This window comes from Saccopteryx leptura, chromosome 2 (assembly GCF_036850995.1).
Source record: "Saccopteryx leptura isolate mSacLep1 chromosome 2, mSacLep1_pri_phased_curated, whole genome shotgun sequence".
NCBI lineage: Eukaryota > Metazoa > Chordata > Mammalia > Chiroptera > Emballonuridae > Saccopteryx > Saccopteryx leptura.
The window spans coordinates 138,135,755-138,157,489 of NC_089504.1; the positions used below are offsets into that span (position 1 = coordinate 138,135,755).

The 21,735-nt window shown below is 39.8% G+C and overlaps 1 protein-coding gene across 6 annotated transcripts in view; it reads left to right on the plus strand.

Moving 5' to 3' along the window:
• BICD1 (BICD cargo adaptor 1) overlaps nucleotides 1-21,735 on the plus strand; it is a 233,090-nt gene that overhangs the window by 128,648 nt on the left and 82,707 nt on the right. For all 6 annotated transcript variants that reach the window (XM_066368923.1, XM_066368928.1, XM_066368927.1 and 3 more), the window contains exon 3: nucleotides 15,704-15,856. In XM_066368923.1, the coding sequence (XP_066225020.1) occupies nucleotides 15,704-15,856 (153 nt within the window). The remainder of the gene's footprint in view (nucleotides 1-15,703; nucleotides 15,857-21,735) is intronic.

Consider the following 21,735-nt stretch of genomic DNA (forward strand, 5'->3'; position numbering starts at 1 on the left):
TCTCCTGTGTGCCCTGGCTGGGAATCGAACCCGGGTCCTCCGCACGCTAGGCCGACGCTCTACCGCTGAGCCAACCGGCCAGGGCCTTGTGCATCTGTTCTTATAGCCACAGCCTATTAGGACCTTCCATTGCCTTTCACAAGTTGATTTAAAGTTTTAATAACACAAATTTCCTCATCTAAGCACAGAGATCATTTCTGGTTAGGTTATTTCTCTGCAGTCAGCCATTTCCCCTCCAAGGTCATAGTCCAGTAGTTCAACCATACAGAAACAATCTTTTAACCGAAACCTGCAGTGGTGGTGGGGAGATGGGGATGGGAATATTTTTATCAAAAAGTGCATTACATCTACTGGAAGATTTTTTTGTCTGAGCAATACTACTGAGCAATAGTTTTCAAAAATTTCAAATTGTACTAAAATGTGGTCATTAGTCAACTTTATAGCAGATGATTTTCTTTTCGGCTCCCTATTGTAATAGCAGTCATTCAACATTTAAAAAATTAATTTCCTCCTTAATTCTGACCTGATTGTTAAGGCTCCTTCTTGTGAGCTGCTAGAACAGCATGTGAAACCTTATCATCCAAAAAGACTTGGGGTCCTCTTTGGCCCCAAATCTAATATATTGACAGCTGAGATAGAATTAGAATGAGCAAGAAGTTAATGAATAATACCTTAATCACTGTGGAAATCAGAGCCCTGACCCGAGAGCGCCGGTCCTGACACTTGAATTCTGGGATGTCCATACAGGAGCTCCCTGGTACCATCATGGTTCCATGGTGGCAGCACAAGAGAAGTTGATGACAGAGGCCAGCAGTGTCAGCTCTCTAAGTCATTCTGTCTCCCTGGTTGTTTTGTGTCTCTTACTGGGTAGACATTCTCTGGTAAGTGTTAATATTCAGTTCAAAGATCTTCATACTACATGACCACTACCAAGATTCCATCCATATATCTCTTCTTCAGACCTCCTGGTCCCCAATCTTCCAAACTTTGTCCCTCTGGGTCCCTGTATTTATATATAAGGTATATAAATTACCTATAATTTAAATAAAGTGAATAATTTACTTCTTGGTTAGGTCTGTTGTAGGATTGGCATTTAAGTTCAGGAGAGCAGAGATGTTCATAGATTGTTGTTGTTTACTGTATCTCTAGCACTTTCAATAGTATCAGGTACATGATAAGCATTCAGTGAATAGTTGCGGAATGAGTAAATGTTAAATACAGAGTTTTGTGTGAGAAATGTCTATTCTTAGATAGAGGCTTATCTTTTCCTTTACTTTATTATAAATGATATTTGGATTTCCATACTGAAGTATGGAATTTTAATATGGTTATATATATCTATAATCCTTTCCTCTATGGTAAAGCCATAAATATATTCTCGTGTAATTTCTTCTAGCCTATCTTTTCCCCACTGATCTGCAGACAGGTGATGTCATTAAATAGCTAATAGACCAACCTACTATGAACATCTGTTTTCCGAATGAACTTAAGCTTTTGTCAAATTTGGCGTGCCCCAGAAGAGCTTGTTAAAACACAGTTTACTGCCTGACCAGGCAGTGGCACAGTGGATAGAGTGTTGGTTTGGGACACAGAGGACCCAGGTTTGAAACCCTGAGGTCAGTGGCTAGAGTACAGGCTCACTAGTTTGAGCACCGGGTCGCTGACTTGAGCGTGGGATCATAGACATGACCCCATAGTCGCCTGCTTGAGCAAGGGGTCAGAGGCTCGCCTGGAGGCACCCAGTCAAGGCACATATGAGAAAGCAATCAATGAACAACTAAGGGGCTACAATGAAGAATTGATACTTCTCATCTCTCTCCCTTCCTGTTTGACTGTCCCTATCTGTCCCTCTCTCCGTCTCTCTCACTAAAAAAAACAAAAAAACAAAACTGGAGTTCCTGATTCAATAGATCTGAGGTGGGCCTTGAGAATTTGCATTTTTAAAAAGTTTTCATGTGCTATTGATTCTGCTGGTTCTAGACCACACTCTGATGACCCCTGTTATCAATATGTTCATGATAACACGTAGTCATTATTTATTCCTTTTCCCCTAGAATTAATGTTATTAGATTTAAATAGTACTATATTAATATTGAACATCATATTAGAAATTGTTTTTTAAATATAATATTGGAAATAGGTTTATGAATACATAATACTTTGTAATTAAAGTAAATGCTGCTGTGATTATTTAAAAGGAATATAAATATGAATACTGTCCTTTCAGACTTCAATAGGAGTCATTCTTTTTTAATCTAAATTATTTTCTTAGACTGTGAAAACTTAGAGCATATTCTTCTTCATACCTAAGTACAGTACTATATAGAAATTATCAGATGAGTAATTTAATGTGCTATGTATGCTCCATATGCAAAAAAAACCATTTTTACTAGTCTATACTTACAGCTTTCTAATTTGATTTAATTCAGAAAGAAAAAATTATAGAAAATTATTTCACCAAAGATAGGTATATATTTAGTGCATCATTTAAGTATTTCTAGCAGTTTGTAAATGCAATTTTAAATTCTCTGGCTTTATAACACTTTGTACTTGCCTTCTGAAATCATCATCAGTCCTATGACTGAGACACTGTTCAGTAACTCATAAGGAAGATATACTGAAATTGTTCTTTTTGGTTTTTAAAAATGTATACTATTTAGACAGAGAGGAAGGAGAGGGGGAGGGGTGGAGAAGCAGATGGGCGCTTCTCCTGTGTGCCCTGGCCGGGAATCGAACCCGGGACTCCTGTACGCCAGGCTGATGCTCTACCACTGAGCCAACCGGTCAGGGCAAAATATATACTATTTAATTTCATGTTTGCTTTAAATTGATTTGTTAATTTAAACCAGTTCTATGGGCCCCAAGCATATGTTAATTCATAATTGTGATTAATCTAAAATATTATTACTTAGGTTTATATTCTCAATTCACTAATGAAAGAGATTAAAATTATGGTGAATAAAACATTTTAATATATAAACAGTAATAGTATAATGTATCTTAAATATCTGAATATAACTGATACTGTATTTGTGTTACTGCTGATTCTTTACAGAAAGCAGTTCTGGCTCACTGAAAAATTTATATTTCAGATGTCTATTAATCTGACTGTTTCTGGAGAATGTGAGCTTTACTGAAAGTGTACAAGTTTGATACAAGTGAAATTAAATAAGTGAAGTTCCACCAAAGAATCAAAGCTTATCTCACACACACCTTAATTAAATGGTGAATGGGAACATATTGTATCTCACTATTTAACTCACTAAAATGTTAAATACATAAAGCACAAAAGTAATTATCAGGAGCTTTAAGGCAAAACTCTGAAGGGTTTAAAAAAAAATGAAACTCCAACAGAATATTTTATGAACTGTCCCTCCCTCCAACACACACATGCTGAGAACTCATAGTGATTCTTAATATATATTTAATAGTATTTTTTTGGCCTTGGCCCACAGGCTGACTGCATTTCTCAATTAGTCATTTTGTTGCCTAAGATACTAATTAAAATTCAGGGCAGGGAAAAATACATCACTGGCCTTTGTATATCTATGAAAGGCCTTCTGATTAGACTTAATTTGCTATAAAAGTGTCTTTTCTCTGCACACTGAGAGGGACCCTATGTGTGAAGTGTGGTCAGTGGGGTCTCCCAGAACAACACAGACACCAGTGGCTCACCAGCCGGAAGCCATCGCGCTTTCTCCAGTGCAGCTCCGGCTGGAGGAGCCCCTGAGTTGAGCAGGTGCCAAAGAAGGACTCGCTCTCTAACATTCTTTCCCAGGGCTGGGGGGTGGGGGGTGGGGAGCCATGTTTGAGCTCCTGTGGGGCACTCAAAGTCTCCAAAGAGGTAAAGCTTGTTCTCCTCCCCCAAGCACTCCATTTTCTCCCTGAATTATTGTCCTTCCTTTTGAGCCAAATAAGACTGTATTCAGAGCTAAAGGCTACGACCCCCTTCTCTCTCTGTTTTCGTAGTACTTCCTGCCTCCGGAGTTTGGAGGCCCAGAAAACAATGAATTCATTTTGCAGAGAACTCTTCATTTTCTCTTTATTTTATTCTTTTCCATTCAATCTGTTTTCTCAGCTTTCTACCTGAATGTCTAAGTCAGGGAGCCTTAGTAATACACAGTAGCTCAGACTTAGGGATCTGGGGGAACTGGGTCAAAACCTAGAGCTATTTTGCCAGGTGCAGTGGATAGAGCGTCAGCTTGGGGTATGAGGTCCCAGGTTCAAAACCCTGAGGTTGCCAGCTTGAGCGCGGGCTCACCTGCTTGAGTGTGGGTTTGCCGGCTTGAGCAAGGAGTCAGTGGCTTGGCTGGAGCCCCGAACCCTCCGCCCCCACTCCGTCAGGGCACATATGAGAAGCAGTCAGTGAACAACTAAAAGTGACACAACCATGGGTTGAGTTTCTCATTTCTCTCCCTTCTTATCTCTCTCTCTCAAAACAAAGCCCTAGAGCTATCATTTCCTACCTCTGCACCCTATCCCAGTTCCCTTAATCTCTCTAGGCCTCAGTTTACTCACTATTTGAGTAAAATATACAGTAAGAGTCTTTATTTACCTTATACTGTATGTTTAATTACCGAGTATCAATGCCTATTAGTTAATATGCAGTTGAATCATACATTCTCTTGCTGAGAATTTATTCTTTCCTATGTCTGATAAGTCATATGTCTGTGGTTAAAACAAGGTTTAATAAAACAATAAGTTAATCAAGGTTTCCCACTTCAAATTGGTTTCCCACTTTCAGTTGATTGAAAAACATCACTTTGATGATAATGAAGCAGTTGTTTTGTATAAAAGAAGGAGAAAATAGAATCTACTTCACCGACTAAGAAGAAAAAATATTACTGAATATATATATATATTTTTTTTTTTTTTTTTTTTTTTTCATTTTTCTGAAGCTGGAAACAGGGAGAGACAGTCAGACAGACTCCCGCATGCGCCTGACCGGGATCCACCCGGCACGCCCACCAGGGGCGGTGCTCTGCCCCCCAGGGGGCGATGCTCTGCCCATCCTGGGCGTCGCCATATTGCGACCAGAGCCACTCCAGCGCCTGAGGCAGAGGCCACAGAGCCATGCCCAGCGCCCGGGCCATCTTTGCTCCAATGGAGCCTTGGCTGCGGGAGGGGAAGAGAGAGACAGAGAGGAAAGCGCGGCGGAGGGGTGGAGAAGCAAATGGGCGCTTCTCCTATGTGCCCTGGCCGGGAATCGAACCCGGGTCCTCCGCACGCTAGGCCGACGCTCTACCGCTGAGCCAACCGGCCAGGGCTTACTGAATATATTTACACACACATAAATATGTATATATATATCTCTCTCTTTTAAATAGATACTGAATTTTTACTAAGAGAGTAGTATTCAGATATTTCTGTTCATCTTGCCTTATTGGATTTTATTTGGTTTTAGAAGTCCATCTACAAAGATACAGTTTATAGGAAAATATTCTATTCCAAATGTTTTTCACTGTGAGAATGTGTGAAGAAAATGCTTCAGAATGTTCTCTTAGGGAGGCACAAAATTTCTGATGCTGTTTGTATCCTTTTTTTTTTTTTCCAGAGACAGAGGGGTGGAGAGAAGGACAGATAGGGACAGACAGGAAGGGAGAGAGGTGAGAAACATCAGTTCTTCGTTGTGGTACCTTAGTTGTTCAGTGATTGCTTCCTCATATGTGCCTTTGACCCGGGGGTCAAGTGAGTGACCCCTTGCTCAAGCCAACAACCTTTGGGCTCAAGCCAGTGACCATGGGGTCATGTCTGTGAAACCACACTCAAGCTAGATGAGCCCGCACTCAAGCCGGTGACCTTGGGGTTTCAAACTTGGGTCCTCCATGTCCCAGTTTGACGCTCTAGCTACTGCCCAATCAGGGCCCAATCAGGCCTGTTTGTGTCCTTAACACACATTGTTTCTCTTTGGGGCTGATGTGGATGTTCTTGTTCTGCCTTCTGGTGATGAGCAACTCAGTCTCCTCTGAGTGTGTGAAATGTGAGGGAAAGAGGCTGTGCCCTCTCGTGTTCTCTAACATGTCTTTCCTGAGAGCACCTGCAGTCCATAATGATTGCACTCCACTTTCTTAGCCTCAATTTCTGGCTTAGTTTACTTTTACTGAAGTTGCAGCAAGTATACAGGGTCAGATCTCTGAAAGAACTCACCCGATACTAGAGGGCATAGTCATATAACGTTGTATAGGGGGCAGAAAAGTTTTTCTTCTTCCCTTCTAGGTTCTTTGGCTGGTCTAATAATTTAATTGACATAAGGCAGATTAACAAGAAGAAAAAAATTTTATACATATGGGAGCTCCATAAAAATATGGGTCTGGCTGGATTGCTCAATTGGTTAGAGCATCACCTAAACATCCCGAAGCACAGAGGTGGCCAGTTTGATTGCTGGTCAGGGCACATACAGGAACAGATCCGGTGCTCCTGTCTCTCTCTCCCTCCCCTCTCCTCTCTCTAAAATAAATAAAATAAACATTGAAAAAATACTTGAGACTCCCCAGAAGTCAGGCAGTTGCGGTTTTTGTACCATCCTGAGCTAAGGAGCAGTTAGGGGTCTGGGGCATCAAAGGGGCAGAAGACAATTCACAAGAAGGTGAGAAGAGCAGATGTTTGGTGAGCCGATGTTTGCATGCCATGCAGGTAAGTCTTTCTGATATAAAATGTTATCTCTGGTAATAGCTCTCATCCTGGTACAGTCCCCTTACCTGGATTCTTTTAGGCAGTTAAGGAGAGGTGGAAGGCTGTTCCTGAGTATGCTAGACCTCAATTATCATCAACTTGAAATAATCCACATGCCAAAGGGGCGGGGCACATTGTGGAGTGGTTTATTCTGCCCTGCCTCAGCTTTGATAAACTAAAGGATGTGGTGCAGCAGGAGAAAAAACAGGCGACAGAGAGGGAGGTCTGCAATTTCCAGACCCAGCTCTAGGGCCGTTTCTTAACCTCATGGTATATGCTTTGTGTTCAGGCTGCTGTGAAGCACTAAGATAGACTCAAGATACCAGTTTCCGGGGAGCCAAGACTCTCAAGTTTACAAAAAAGTCTTGTATACCATGCTGCTCATGCAGCTAAATTAGAAAGTGTTATCTAAGAAGCCAAGTACCAATCATCAGTCTTTAAATTTCCTACAAATAATATAAACAAACTAGTAGAGTGTGTCTATATTTAACAGCACATTATAAGTCACTATAGCTAATCTAGTTCATCCTGGTTAGTGGCCCAGGGTCAGTCACAGATGTCCAAGGGTCTCTGGAGATGAACATAGAGTTATCTTTGACTGCACATGAATCCCAGCCTTCATTCACCATAGTCCCTGTCCTTTGCAATATTGTTTACCTCTCGCCTGGACCTTATAAATTTTACATTTCACTACCTCGGTCTTCTCCTGTATCTCAGCCTATGACTCCTGCCACATCAGAGTTCCTTTCTTTAGGTGATTCCAAAGTTCAGTTTCCACTTATTTCAGGGCAAAGGACAAAGCTGATACCAGGAAGGCCTTGGTAGGGAGAGTTTTTGGGGAAACTTCAGTGGAGATTATAAGAAGTATAAAACTGATCACCTTTAATAATTACTTTAAAAATACATCTTTCAGTTTCTTAGACTTTTAATACAGTTGTTGAAATTGGAATGCCAGTTAAGAAACCTCAATACTTCAGAGTTTGTAACATATATTGCACTAAGCACATATTAACCATGGTCATTTTCATGTGGGAATAAGTTGGCTCTATAGGTAAAGTTTGAAAATAAATAAGACATAAAGAAAAAAAAAGACATGAAACTTTGGAGGTATATAAAAAATGTTAAGACAGTGGGCAGGGGTGGTAATGAGGCTGATGTGAGAAAAGGTAGAAGTGAGATTTTTACTCATTTGTACATATTTTATAATTTGGGGGTCTGGCATCAGTATCTCTTCATCTTACGCTGTTCGTGAGATGAATCAGAGTCATAGGTACACGTTGAATGGCCTTTTCAAAGAGTCTGCAAACGGTTACGGATGAAGAACACCGTAAAGGAGCTCTAGCACCGCCTACAAAAGCCTTTGCCTGACTTCTTTCTAAAAACTACCTTTTGGTAAAGACGTATGATAGCTCATGACAATTTAGAACGTGCTTTTAGAAATACTTCCTCATTTATTTCTGACAACTCTGGAGTTGAGCTGAAAAGCTGTTTTCCCGTTTTTAGAGGTGAGAAAACTGAAAATCCCCCAAATTTTTTTGGTGTAAGCCAGTATTGAGTCCAGGTCCAGGTCCAGAGCTAGGTTTACTCTACCACCCACCTCTTTATAAAGTAGTTACCTTCCTGCAGCTATTATTTTTTATTCTGTTTCATATATTGAAGACTTCAATTGAGTAATGAAAATAAATAAGACACTATTTATTTATTAACACTATTACTTTTAACTTTCTTCTCTATTACTGGCATTCCAATTTCAACAACTGTATTAAAAGTCTAAGTAAAGTAAGACACTATTACTTTTAACTTTCTTCTCTATTACCATTTGGACTAAAGTTTGTATCTTGAGTAATACAGGTGTTTTATAGCAACAAAAATAAATAGCTGGGTCAGACCTGCCAGATAGCTTGTAAAAATCAATTAGCCTCTATTGTTCACACATACCTAAAGTGTAAACAAAAATAGTGTCTCTAATAGCCTTCAGTCTCTTGAAGGGATAATTTGTACATTTCAAAGCGAGTTATAAATTATATTAATTCCTTTTTTCTGGCCAGCCTTTGTATTCTGAAGGCACTCATCTTGCATTTTGTGATTGGCAATTCCTCCTCCTTTCTCATCACTGTGTAATTTTTTCTTTCAATGTTTTAAAAAGCCACTTTAATGCATACTATTACTTTCATTTTCTTCACTTTTCCTTTTATGATGTCTTTTCTCAGTCACAGTCTCTACATAGTGTGTTTCCACAGTGATGGGGACTAAAATTACTTGTGATCGTCAGTGATTTGTGAGACTGTTGATGCTCTTTGTCCCGTGGGTTAGGTCATGCTTTAACGCCAGGTCGCAATTAAGTCTGTAAGGCTGAGCGGAAGGATGTTTGCTGGAGATCAAACTATTTCTGGAATATTGTGAACCCAGCCTTCATGTGTAGTGCACAATGTATATTTTAAATCTACTTAGTGTATTGCCTACATTTCCCTATTCCTTTAATAGGTTATTATAGTACCTGTGCAATCAGAGCAGTGTGTATATTTGTAATTATAAGGAGATAGTATGAGAAAGGAAAACTGTCATACCCATCATTCAGTATGGAGTTTTGCATCTTTAAATTAACAAATGAGGAACTTAAAAAAGAAAAATCAAGCAAGAAGCAACTAGCCCATTTTGGGAAATTATCTTGGTTTCTTGACTTCAAGCTTGATTATAGAAAAGAGAGAAAAAAATCCAGTATTTTATATCTGCAAAAACTCATTCCAAAACAAAAATCAGTGTATTCACATTACAATACCAGGTCACAAAGCCATCTTTCTATTGATAGAAAATAACTTGCAGCCCACTGAATGAAATTTAAATGATCCTGCTTGTGAAACATAATATCACGATGACTATGTCTGATAAATGACTGGATCAATGCCAGCACAATGCAGTACTTTGCTGATATTGTGTGAAATACGTTTCTTGCTACAGTAAAGCTGTCAATAGATTTCAAAAAACAAAAATATTTTGTCAGCAGTAACCAAACTGTAAAATCTTGCAGTCTCAAAAGACCACATACTGTATGATTCCAGTTATATGAAATGTCCAGTATCGGCAAGTAGAAAGTAGCTTAGTGGTTGCCTCGGGCTGGAGGGGATGAGAGCGTGGGGAGGAGGGCAGTCGTTAATGGGCATGGACATCGTTTTTCGTGACGATAAAAATGTTCTGAAATTAATTATGCTGATGGTCACAACTCTGACTATATTAAAAACTGTTGAAATGTACATCTTAAACGGGTGAATTATTGGCTTGTGAATTATATCTTAATAAAGTTGATTCCAAACAAATCTTACACAAAATGCTTTCCTGTTAAGCACATGTTCTACCCAGTTGAGCTGCAATGTAAATGTTTATTAAACTCTTTTCTTTTACTTAGAACAATATCTGTATTTTAATATCCTTTTATACAAATAAAAGAAGGACAAAACTACAAATCAGAGTGTAGGAAAAACCAGTCATTTATTTTGTGCCATTCATTTCAAATGTGTACGTACAATAGAAGGGCAGCCTTTTTGTGGCTGTCAAGACTTTGCTTATGATAAACATTTGAAATGAGGCATTGAAATGTGAACTGCTTGTGAAATGAACTGGTCCTTGACTTCTAATGGAGGCAGATATCCCATGGGAAAGATGCCTGTATTGCTTCAAATTCAGTCCAGGAAAGTTAACCCTCATGGTGCCACAATCAGCAAGATTCAGATATCTCTTCATGGTAAGAATTGGTTTCATTATAGCTTTATTACACTTGTATAATCACTCGCTCATTGCCAATCAGGACCCAATCATTTTGTCTCACCTTTTTTTATATATCTCTCCACTCCTGCTTTAATTTTATGCCATTATTTAAATCTGACGGTCCCTTCAGCTGTGCATTTGGGATGGATCTGGAGTTGGGCTGTAAGGAACTTGGTGGTTTACCTCACCATCTGCAAAGATACTATGTTTTCTCTTGTCTCAGAGTAATATTTTCCCATCATTTGGTTTGTGGGTTATTCAGAAGGCTCCTTGAAAAAGGCAAAGGTCTTGTGGGCAAATAAATTTAGCACACGCTGCATTCCCTGTCTTACTCTTACATAGTCTTAGTGCATACTAGTATATTAAGAGATTGGAGAACAACAACAAAAATATGTAACTTTATTTAAGCTAATATTTCTCAAATTTATGTTTGAGTGAGTCCTAGTATCCCTGCACTGAACTGTCCTGCTTCAGAACTCAGTGTGGAAAATGCTGTCCCCAAGTCCTACTTCTCTTCTCCCAGCCATGGCCTATCTCTTTATGTTTCTTTTTTCTTTCTGAGCATGTTTTTCTGTTTTGTTTTGTTTTTAGATTTTGTTTATTGGTTTTTAGAGAAAGGAGGAGAGAGAAAGGCGGGGAAAAGCATGTGCCTTGACCAGGCAAGCCTGGGGTTTCAAGCCAGTGACCTCAGCGTTCCAGGTTGCTGCTTTGTCCACTGCGCCATCGCAGGTCAGGCTGAGCATGTTTGTTATCACCCACACTCCAAACTTGTCCTGTTTGTTTTTCTAGTGATTGCCCAGTTATTAAGTCTGGATTGCATTTGGGAATGCTGACTATACTGTATACTCATTATCTTGTTGTGTTCATCGATAGCTCTCCTGAAGAATTGTGAAGCCCAAGGTGCTGCGTGATAGAACAGTGGGTCTCACCTTACTGTGATTTCTCCCTCTGCATCCATCACCTTGTTAATTACTGAAGATTAAGCATTCTTGGCCCCAGTGCAGAGAATTCCTGCTTGGGGAAGGGCCAGGAGAGTTATTGTCCACTTTTTAACAAGGGAGGTGTTTGTTTGTGGACAATGAAGGAAAGGAAGTGTTTCGGTCTTGAACTGCCTGAATCCCTGGCATTGACTGGCAGCTTTCTGGGAGAGAAGTGAGAAAGCCGGAACCACATTCCCCATCCTTTCCTCTGTCCAACTTTCCCCACTTGGATCAGACCATCTGTCTTCCACTATCCACTCACAGATCCAGAAATTCCTGGTTCGACCATCCAACTTAATATTACTTAAAATTATTTATAGGAACATCATTAACTTTCACATTCACTTCGTTGGAAAATTTCTTTTTTCTTTTTTCCTCCCCTTTTTTTCTTTTTTCCTTTTTCTTTTTTAGGTGAGAGGAGGGGAGCTAGTGAGGCAGATTTCCACATACAACCCAACTGGGATCTACCTGGCAACCCTGTCTGGGGCCAATGCTCAAGTACCAAGCTACTTTTAGCACCTGAGGCTGATGCACTTAGACCAACAGAGCTATCCTCAGCACCTGAGGCCACTCTTGAACCAGTTGAGCTACTGGCTGCAGGAGGGAGACAGGGACAATGGGTAGAGAAGCAGATAATCGCTTCTCCTATGTGCCCTGACTGGGAATTGAACCTGAGATGTCATATGCCAGACCGACACTATCCACTGAGCCACTGGCCAGGGCCAATTTCTCTTTTTCTTACAGCTGTATTTGAGTTCATTTATCCTTACTTACACCATTGTTTTTTACTTTTTGTTTGTTGGTTTATTATCACATTAATCAATGACCAAGTCCTGTTCATTCTAAGTGAGATATTCCTCAGCATTCCTCATTTTCTTTTACTTTGGGCTGTTGGAGCAGCTACTTAGCTTGTTCTCTGTGGCTTTTTTCTTGTACCTCCTCTATCCCTGCCCTGAACAGAGTCGCTTGCCAAAACATAGGTCTGATCACATGACTGCTTTGCTTAAAAGACTTTTCTGGTTCCCCAAATTCCTTTGTTTAACATAGAATTTCTTGTAAAATCTGTCTCAGGTTACTTTCTTCCAGCCACAGGAGACTGCATATTTCCCAAACCACTGCCAAGTTAAGGACTTTAAGGGTTCCAAGCACTGAAAACATTTTGCTTCCTCTGACTGTCTCATAGTTTAACAACACTAATCTGTAATTTAACGTTTTACTGTATGAAATCACACCAAGCTTGCATAAGCTGAGAATAATTAGCAGTTTTTCTAGAGTGGCATAAGGAAATGCTCTAGCTGACTACTGGGTATTTTAGCACTGCCCTCAGCACAGATGTGCCTCTGCTTTTGTTCAGAAGTTGACCTCTGGCTAGGAAGTCTGTCCTCTTCAACCATTTATATAGTTAACTCGACTTGCCCTTCAAGGTTCAGCGCAAATGTAACTTCCTTTATGACGCTTTCCCCTGCCTCTCCCAGGAGTGTTGATTGCTCAGCCCTTTGGTGTGAGCCTTTGTAACAGCACTGTTTGTTACAATAAATTATCTGTGTGTCTGGGGTCCCTGCTTAGTCCTCCATGTATTGTCATTAAACTCTCACAATGACCCTATAATATTAAGTACGTATTAGGATCCCCATTTTCTTACAGATGAGAAAACTGGAGTGTCTGTCACCTACATCACACAAGCTACTATTAAGATCCGATGTGACAACGAATATAAATAATTTATAAAGTGCTAAGAGCCATATAATTGGAAGGCATTATTATTTTTTTATACATTATTCTGTGTGTGGTGCTGAGTGTTCATGTTTATATTTTCTTCTAATATAGTAGAAGTGGGGAAATTTATTATTCCTATATAAAAAAATCCTTTTCATGTTAATTAAAATTTTAAGAATGCTGCTATATTCAGGTACAATGCTAATAATGAGGATCATCTGTCCACACATTTCAGGGTAACCCCGTCCCCTGAGGAGGGGCGGGGCCCAGGTCTCTGGAGGTGAAGGGCAAAGGCTGCACGCTGTCCCTGGTCGTGCCATTTTCTCCCCCTTTTCTCTGCTTTTCTTTTCTCTCATTAGTCTTATCCCAGGAAGAAAACACTGGGACATAAATGTCTGATGAGTGGTGCGGAAACCCCCCCCCCCCCAAAACAGGAGCAATCTTTTAAATTTATTAGGGAAGCAAAGAATATTGCCCATAGAATCGAATCTTTGACAATTCAAACAAGGGTTTCTAGCAAAATAAATAAGATCATTTTTTCTCTCTGGGTCTTATGATGTCTGTTTTACTTCAGGCAAGTCTTTCAACTTAGCCAGTATCCCAGCCAAGCTTTTCTTTAGTTAGCATGAGGCGTTTTCCTTAGCTGTTTTATTTTAGTATTTGTTAGTGATCCTCACTAGCTTTGCCATGGTCTTAAAATTATCTTGACATTTGCTGTCTTACCATATAAGATTTTATGGTTAATTCTCAATGTATATGAGCTAGGCTTCTGGTCATTAACATTTTCTTTATAATTTTATATAAAATAACTGGCATCCAATTTATCAGGCTTTTTCATTGCTTTATAAATATAAATAAGGGAAATGATTTATATATCATTCAATTATGGTAGATCTTTTAAAAATTAGAAAAATATCAAAGTTTCATGTTTCTGCAAAGTAAAAGAATTTAATGCAATTTTGTAATCTGGCTTTATCAATAAACGACCATTTTTTATTTTACAATTTATGAGCATATGTGCTCAAAGTATTGTCCAGGGAAGAGGAAATAAAATGTTTCCCTCTCCAAGTCACTGGACTGTATAGTGAAAAAGAATTAAATATCAGTTATTTCATAAATTTAGGTATGTTTTATTTCAAAGTGTGTTATTCTCCCTTTGTTCCTCACTCTACATCAATGCAAGACAAAAAGCCACCATCCATACAATAATATTCTTTTTTAAATTTTATGTTGAACTGTTAGCATTGCTGTTTTGTTATTCATCCCATGGCTGTGAAGGCCTAAATGTGCCAGAAATTAGAACACACTGATGAGCAATATAAAAAGGTTTATTATAGCCAAATGAAAAAGGAAAATTTAATAAATGTGAAAAGTGTAAAAGGTAAGTAAATAACCAATTTCAAGTAATGATCAGTGCTATCCCTTTAACAATTCCTTTTTGAGCACCTACTCAATGCTAGATGCTGGTCTATAAAATAAACCATAGGGTGATGGTGAGTGAAGAGGGGAGAGCTGTCTTACACGAACTATTCATGGAAGACCTCTCTAAGGAGATGACATTTGAACTGAAACCTAAATGACAAGTAAAAGCAGAAGAGTTTCTTAATCTGGGTCCTGGGAGTTGATGGCTAGAATTCAGGATAAGAAACTTGGATGGGAAAAATAATTATATCTCTGTTTTCACTAAACTCAGAATGAAATTTAGCATTTTTTCCATTTGAGTGTAGGCAACAAACTTAGTAGCACCTGTTACTACTTTGTGATCAATATTTTCATACCACATCTCAGTTCTTGCCGGTATTTTGAAGTATCATCATTGCTTTGAAGTTAAGATACAGTCATGCACTGCATAACAATGTTTTGGCCAATGATGGACCACATATGTGCCAGTAGTTCTAAAAGATTATAATAGAGCTGAAAAATTTCTATCGCCTAGTGACATCAGAACTGTCCTAATATAATAGGACAACACATGACTCATGTGTTTATGGTAATGCTGGTGTAAGCAAGCCCATTGCACTGACAATCATATAAAAGTATAGCGCATACAATTATGCACAGTACATAGTACTTGATAATGATATAAACAACTATGTTACTGGTTTATGTGTCCACTATTATGTACTTTTAATCATTATTTTAGAGTGTACTTTTCTGAATTAAAAATAAAGTTTGCTATAAGACATTATTGCTATAAGGCAGTATGCCATGCTATGCCAGGAGCAGCCTCATACATCTTGTATTTACTGTATCCTTTGATTGCATCACTTTCTCATGTGCTTGATTTAATCTCTTGTTGTTTTGTGCAGTAACATGCTGTACCGGCTTGTAGCCTAGGAGCAATATAGGCTACGCCATAGAGCCAGGTGTGTAGTAGGCTAGACCATCTATGTTTGTGTAAATGCATCCTAATATGTTCATGCAATGAAATAATCACCTAAAGGTGAATTTCTCAGAATGTATCACCATTGTTAAGTGGCACATGACTATTTTTAACTACCCAGACTTTATCTACACTTCATAATATCTAGAATAAGAAAGTCTTATATTGATGCTTAATTATATTGTTTCAGAACAATGAAATGGTGGAGCTGCAGAGAATACGGATGAAAGATGAAATACGAGAATATAAATTCCGAGAGGCCCGTCTCCTGCAGGACTATACTGAGCTGGAAGAAGAAAATATTACGTTGCAGAAACTTGTGTCCACGTTAAAGCAGAATCAGGTAATGTTTAAGAAGTTACTTGGTTACACTCCAGATGGACTACATCTTTTGACTACTAAGGTTGAATCTTCTCTTTATTTCTCAGGGAGGAACCTGTTGAAATTTGCCTTAATCTCCCTACAATAGTTCTGTGCTAAAATTTCCCAGCCTTTCTGTTTTTAGCTGAGAAATTTCCTAACCCTTCTATTTTAGCTAAGAAATTTTCCAACCCTTCTGTTTTAAGCTAAGATTTAGAAGGCAAACCTGGAAGTAATATAATTTACAATAAAGCCTCATTGGGTAAGAAAAAATTTTAGTGTATACTTTAGCTCTATGTTAATTTATTTCAGGAGTAAGTCATATAATATTGTAATCAACTTTACCTGACAACTCATTAAAAGCTTGGATCTATCTGCTTGTTTTGTACTATAAGCTTCAGGTCTCTGTGCAGTCACGTCTCTCTCTCTCTCTTTCTCTCTCTCTCTCTCTCTCTCTCTGTAAATGGCTTTTGCATCATAAAGGGAAAGGGATTATGAAATATAAAGCAATAAGAACAAAATTATAAGAAAAAGAAAATGGCCTGACCAGGTGGTGGCGCAGTGGATAGAGCATTGGACTGGGATGCAGAGGACCCAGGTTTGAGACCCTGAGATCGCCAGCTTGAGCGTGGGCTCATCTGGTTTGAGCAAAGCTCACCAGCTTGAGCCCAAGGTCGCTGGCTCAAGCAAGGGGTTACTCAGTCTGCTGAAGGCCCGCGGTCAAGGCACATATGAGAAAGCAATCAATGAACAACTGAGGTGTCGCAATGAGCAACGAAAAACTAATGATTGATGCTTTTCATCTCTCTGTTCCTGTCTGTCTGGGTGTCTGTCCCTATCTGTCCCTCTCTCTGACTCTCTCTCTGTCTCTGTAAAAAAAAACAAAAAAAAACACGCCTAATTTCTTTTTGTCAGCTGTAATCTTACTAAAAAGATTGCATGCATACATTTAAATAATACTTTTTTGGTTATGAACCTTTATTGCTTAATTTTTCTGATTGATTGACGTTTTGGATTGTTACAGTTATTAGTTATAACATTCTTGAATTTGTAATTTTAGAAGAACTTACTTACAAATACTATTTTATCAAGTGGTTAAGTAAAGGTGAATTGTATGCAAGATCTGTTCACCGTGCTTCTCCAGCCACTACCGGCACTCTGGTCTAAACGCTGTCACGACCTCACAGGTCAGGTCAGCTCTCTGTGAGCCACGCTGCCCGAGGCCAGACCCGTACAGAGTCCACAGGGTCAGGTTCTCGCCTTCAGTAAGCTCAGGCCAGCCCAGATGGATGCTTCTACTTCTACTTTCTTTCTTAAGTTGGTAGTTCTATACAAAACTTTTATTGGTTTTGCTAGACATAGAGAAGTTAAGAGAGGAAAGAAAATATCCAGAAGGAAAAAAATAAAGTCCAGGTATTGATACAATTGAAATTTGATTTCTGATTATTGCCATTTCCTCCCATCTTGGGATCGTGGGAGAAACGAGATGTCTTCTAAGGAGAGCAGGGGGAGCTTCATACTGTGAAAAAAGGGCCCCCAGGGTATCGCCATGGTGTTTTCCCCTCATTCCCTCCCTTAAACACTGGCTCAGTGTGTGGAGGGCTCTCAGTACCACGGGCTTTCCAGCTCTTGATTTGACTGGGGTCATTGAGTTCACAGTGGAGAAAACTAGACTTAAAAGAATTTTAAGAAAAAGAAAAAAATGTATGCTTCTCAGAAACATCTTAAAATAAGGATACTTTCTGTGGCTTTTTTTTTTTTTTTTTTTTTTTGGTCATTGATGAAGTATGTAGAGGACTTGAAGCAAATTTACTTTAAGTGCAAATATTTAAAGTGGATGTTTCTAGTGATTCCTAAAAAATCCTCCCTGCTCTGCGCAGGCAGGAGGGTGACCAGACAGTCTGGCTGTGGACCCCAGCACTGTGTGTGGTGGGCTTATTTACTCAGGAGGTTAGTTTAGGCCAGTATTAGGTATTCTTGAGAGACTGCCAAGGTATCCTGTGAATATTCATTAACCCAGATGCCATTTCTGTGGGAATTTTTACGCTCAATCTGGCAGATTACTGTCTACAGTTTACCCAGGCCCTTCCACCAGTAGTGGAAACATGGCACTCAAATGCTTAACTCAGAAGATTGAAAAAAATAAAATAAAAAGGCAAACAGGAAAATGTATACGTCTCTTTAATTATATTTTTTATGTGCAATGTGGTAATTTCCCAATTAAGTGTCTAATTAATTAATCTGGAATCATTTTCCATACTAAGGGCCATTCTGGCTTACTTCTTGACAGCCAGGTGCACTGTAGGGCCACAAGTCTCTCCCAATTAAGGAAATGCAGGCTTGGTTTGTTTGGGTTTTTTTCATTCCTACTACTGGCCTTTATTTACAGGAGTTAGCATATATCATAAACTCTCTTTCTAATTAATGAAGTAATAAGTGTAATAATTTATACCACAGATTTTTTCAAACAGTTGATGATGGCTGGCTTTCAGTCTCAAATCTGGTCTGAATGTTGCTTTGTTGGAAGCTCCCTATGCAAAATATACTGTCCAGCCTGATGTGATGTTTCTCACAGCAGCCAAGCTATTACATTGTAAAATATTTTAGTTCAGTGAACTTGAAGATGCTTTTCTTCTGAAGTTCCATTTTCCTTATTGATTATTTTCTAGATAATTGTTTAAATAGCACTTGTTATTTCTTTTGTGGTTCCTATAGATTAGTTTGTTTATTTTCCATCTTTCTCCACTACAACATAGCACCTAGAAGAGAGACTGACCCATGGAAGGCATTAAATAAGTATCTGTTGAAAGAATTAATAACTAATTTCTCTTAGGTTCACTCTTCAACTTAAAGAGGAAGCTAAAATTTGAGATGATTAACCAATATTTATATATGGTTCTAAATGTGAAATATACGAGAACATCAAAGATTTGACTGATTTGGGTCTGTGTTCAAAGGGAAATCAAGGCCTGACCTGTGGTGGCACAGTGCACAAAGCATCGACCTGGAACCCTGAGGCTGCTAGTTTGAAACCCTGGGCTTGCCTGGTAAAGGCACATATAGGAGTTGATACTTCCTGCCTCTCCCCCCTTCTCTCTCTCTCTCTCTCTCTCTCTTCTCTCCTTCTCCCCCCTCTAAAATGAATAAAGGCTTAAAAAAAAATTTTAATGAAATCAAGTCCAACCTTATAAATGCATTTTCACCTTTATGCTTAAAAAATAAAAAATAAAAAGAAGTGTAGGATGAAGCAGCCATCAGAAAGGCAGGTCAGGTCAGCTGTCAGCTCCCTGACAGACTACCAGAGCAGCCACTGATGCAGCAAAGCTGTTCCTGGACCTCTTGCATAAGAAACCACCTCGCCAGAACCTTAGGAAGGTCTCAAAATGGGAGATTTAGAAAGGGTGTTCAAAGGTCTTAGGGTCTGAACTGGGTTTTGCCTGGTGACAAACTGGTTGGTATAGATTGAGTAGATGGCATAATAGTTTTTAGTCAGGAAGTACAGCACAGTGAGAGTCTTGACGTTTGTCTCGGGGAAGCTGTTTCAGTTGGGTCTCATCTTCTTGAAGTGAGTATTCCCTGTAAGCAGCTAAGCTTTCTACGCATAGTCCCAGTGTTGGTACTAGGGGCCAGGGGTAGGAAAATAGCCTGGTGGCAGTGTTACATAACATAGGGGAGGAAATTATGTTAGTTTTAATTTTTAGAGATGTGATAGTGAAAAGAGGAAAGAAATAATAAATTCCATTTTCCTAGTATCTCACATACTGAATTATACTGAATTAAAGCATGCAAATATTTGTTATCTAAGCATTGGAAACCCTTGATAAAATTAATAATTCAATTATACTTCTATTATGAAAAACATTTCCTCCAGGGATGTATTTCTATATCAGGTAATAATGTCATAAGAAACCTAGGAGACATTTAATTTGGTTTGATTTCATTTACCAGGATATGTTTCTAGGAGGCCATGTCCTGGGGATTTGTTTGTTTGTTTGTTTTTTGTATTTTTCCAAAGTGAGAAGCAGCGGGGAGGCAGTCAGACAGACTCTCCCATGTGCCCAACCAGGATCCACTCGGCATGCCCACTAGGGGGCGATGCTCTGCCCATCTGGGGTGTTGCTCCGCTGCAATTGGAGCCATTCTAGCGCCTGAGGTGGAGGCCATGAAACCATCCTCAGTGCCAGGGCCAACTTTGCTCCAGTGGAGCCCTGGCTGTGATAGAGGAAGAGAGATAGAGAGGAAGGAGAGGGGGAGGGGTGGAGAAGCAGATGGGCGCTTCTCCTCTGTGCCCTGGCCGGGAATCAAACCCTAGACTTCCACGCGCAGGGCAGACGCTCTACCACTGAGCCAATTGGCCAGGGCCCCCTTTTTTTTTTTGTATTTTTCTGAAGCTGGAAACGGGGAGGCAGCCAGACAGACTCCTGCATGCGCCTGACCGGGATCCACCCAGCACGCCCACCAGGGGGTGATGCTCTGCCCATCTGGGCCATCACTCTGTTGCAACCAGAGCCACTCTAGCGCCTGGGGCAGAGGCCATGGAGCCATCCCCAGGGCCTGAGCCATCTTTTGCTCCAGTGGAGCCTCGGCTGCAGGAGGGGAAGAGAGAGACAGAGAGGAAGAAGAGGGGAAAGGGTGGAGAAGCAGATGGGTGCTTCTCCTGTGTGCCCTGGCCGGGAATCGAACCTAGGACTCCTGCACGCCAGGCCGACGCTCTACCACTGAGCCAACCGGCCAGGGCCCCTCCCCTTTTTTATCGATTGATTTTTACGAGATTGGGTGTGGGGAGCAAGAAGTATCAACTCACAGTTGCTTCGCATTAGTTGTTCATTGCTTGTCATATGTGCCTTGCCTTGGCAAGCCCAGAGTCTCAAACCTGTGACCTCTGCATTCTAGGTTGATGTGCAATCCACTGCACCACCACAAGCCAGGTCGGCCATGTACTTTTTTAAAGACAAAAGATATGGTTACTGGCTTGACCTGTGGTGGCACAGTGGATAAAGCATCAACCTAGAACCCTGAGGTCACTGGTTCAAAACCCAGGGCCTACCCAGTCCAGGCACATATGGGAATTGATGCTTCCTGCCTCCCCCATCTCTCTCTCTCTCTCTCTCTCTCTCTCTCTCTCTCTCTCTCTCTCTCTCTCCCTCCCTTCCTCCCTCCCTCCCTCCCTCTAAAGTGAATAAATAAAGTCTTAACAAAAAAAAAAAAAGATATGGTCACTGACTCAGAGCTTATAGTTCCAGTAGGGAATGCGGGCAATGAATTCAAAGCCGTTCAAGCTGTGTGTTAAGTTCGACAATACAGAACCACATTAAGATTTTCAGAGTTCCTAACTCTGAGAAGATTGTGGTACCTCATGTAGTTGAAAATAAAAGGAACTACCAAAACATGAAGTTGCAATAAGGAATCTCAACAAAGTACTACTTTTTTCTCTCATGATAACTACTTTGATGCTGTTTTCAAAATATCAAACACTAATTTTCAAGTTCCTTTTCATTCTGTGTCTTGGTTCATCCAGCTTGCTGGGGCTCGAATCATATGATGCACCCTTATAACGATGGCACCATGAAGGAGTGATCTATTTGACTGAGTGGGTCAACAAACACTTTGGAATTAGGATTAGATTCTTGACTTAGATCTTGAAAGATGAATAAGGGTTTTCCAGATGTCAGCTTTTGTCTAAGCAGAGAAAGACAAAACATCTGGGTGAATATTCGGAGCTTGAACCAGTGAGTAGAGTCAGTGGAAGTGCCCAAACAGAAAGAGATAAGGCTTTGTGGGAAGTCTGCCCTCAATTGAATAAAAATCACAAAATTAAAAACGTACAAAGAACACTGAATTAATGTCATCCAGTCTAGCCCA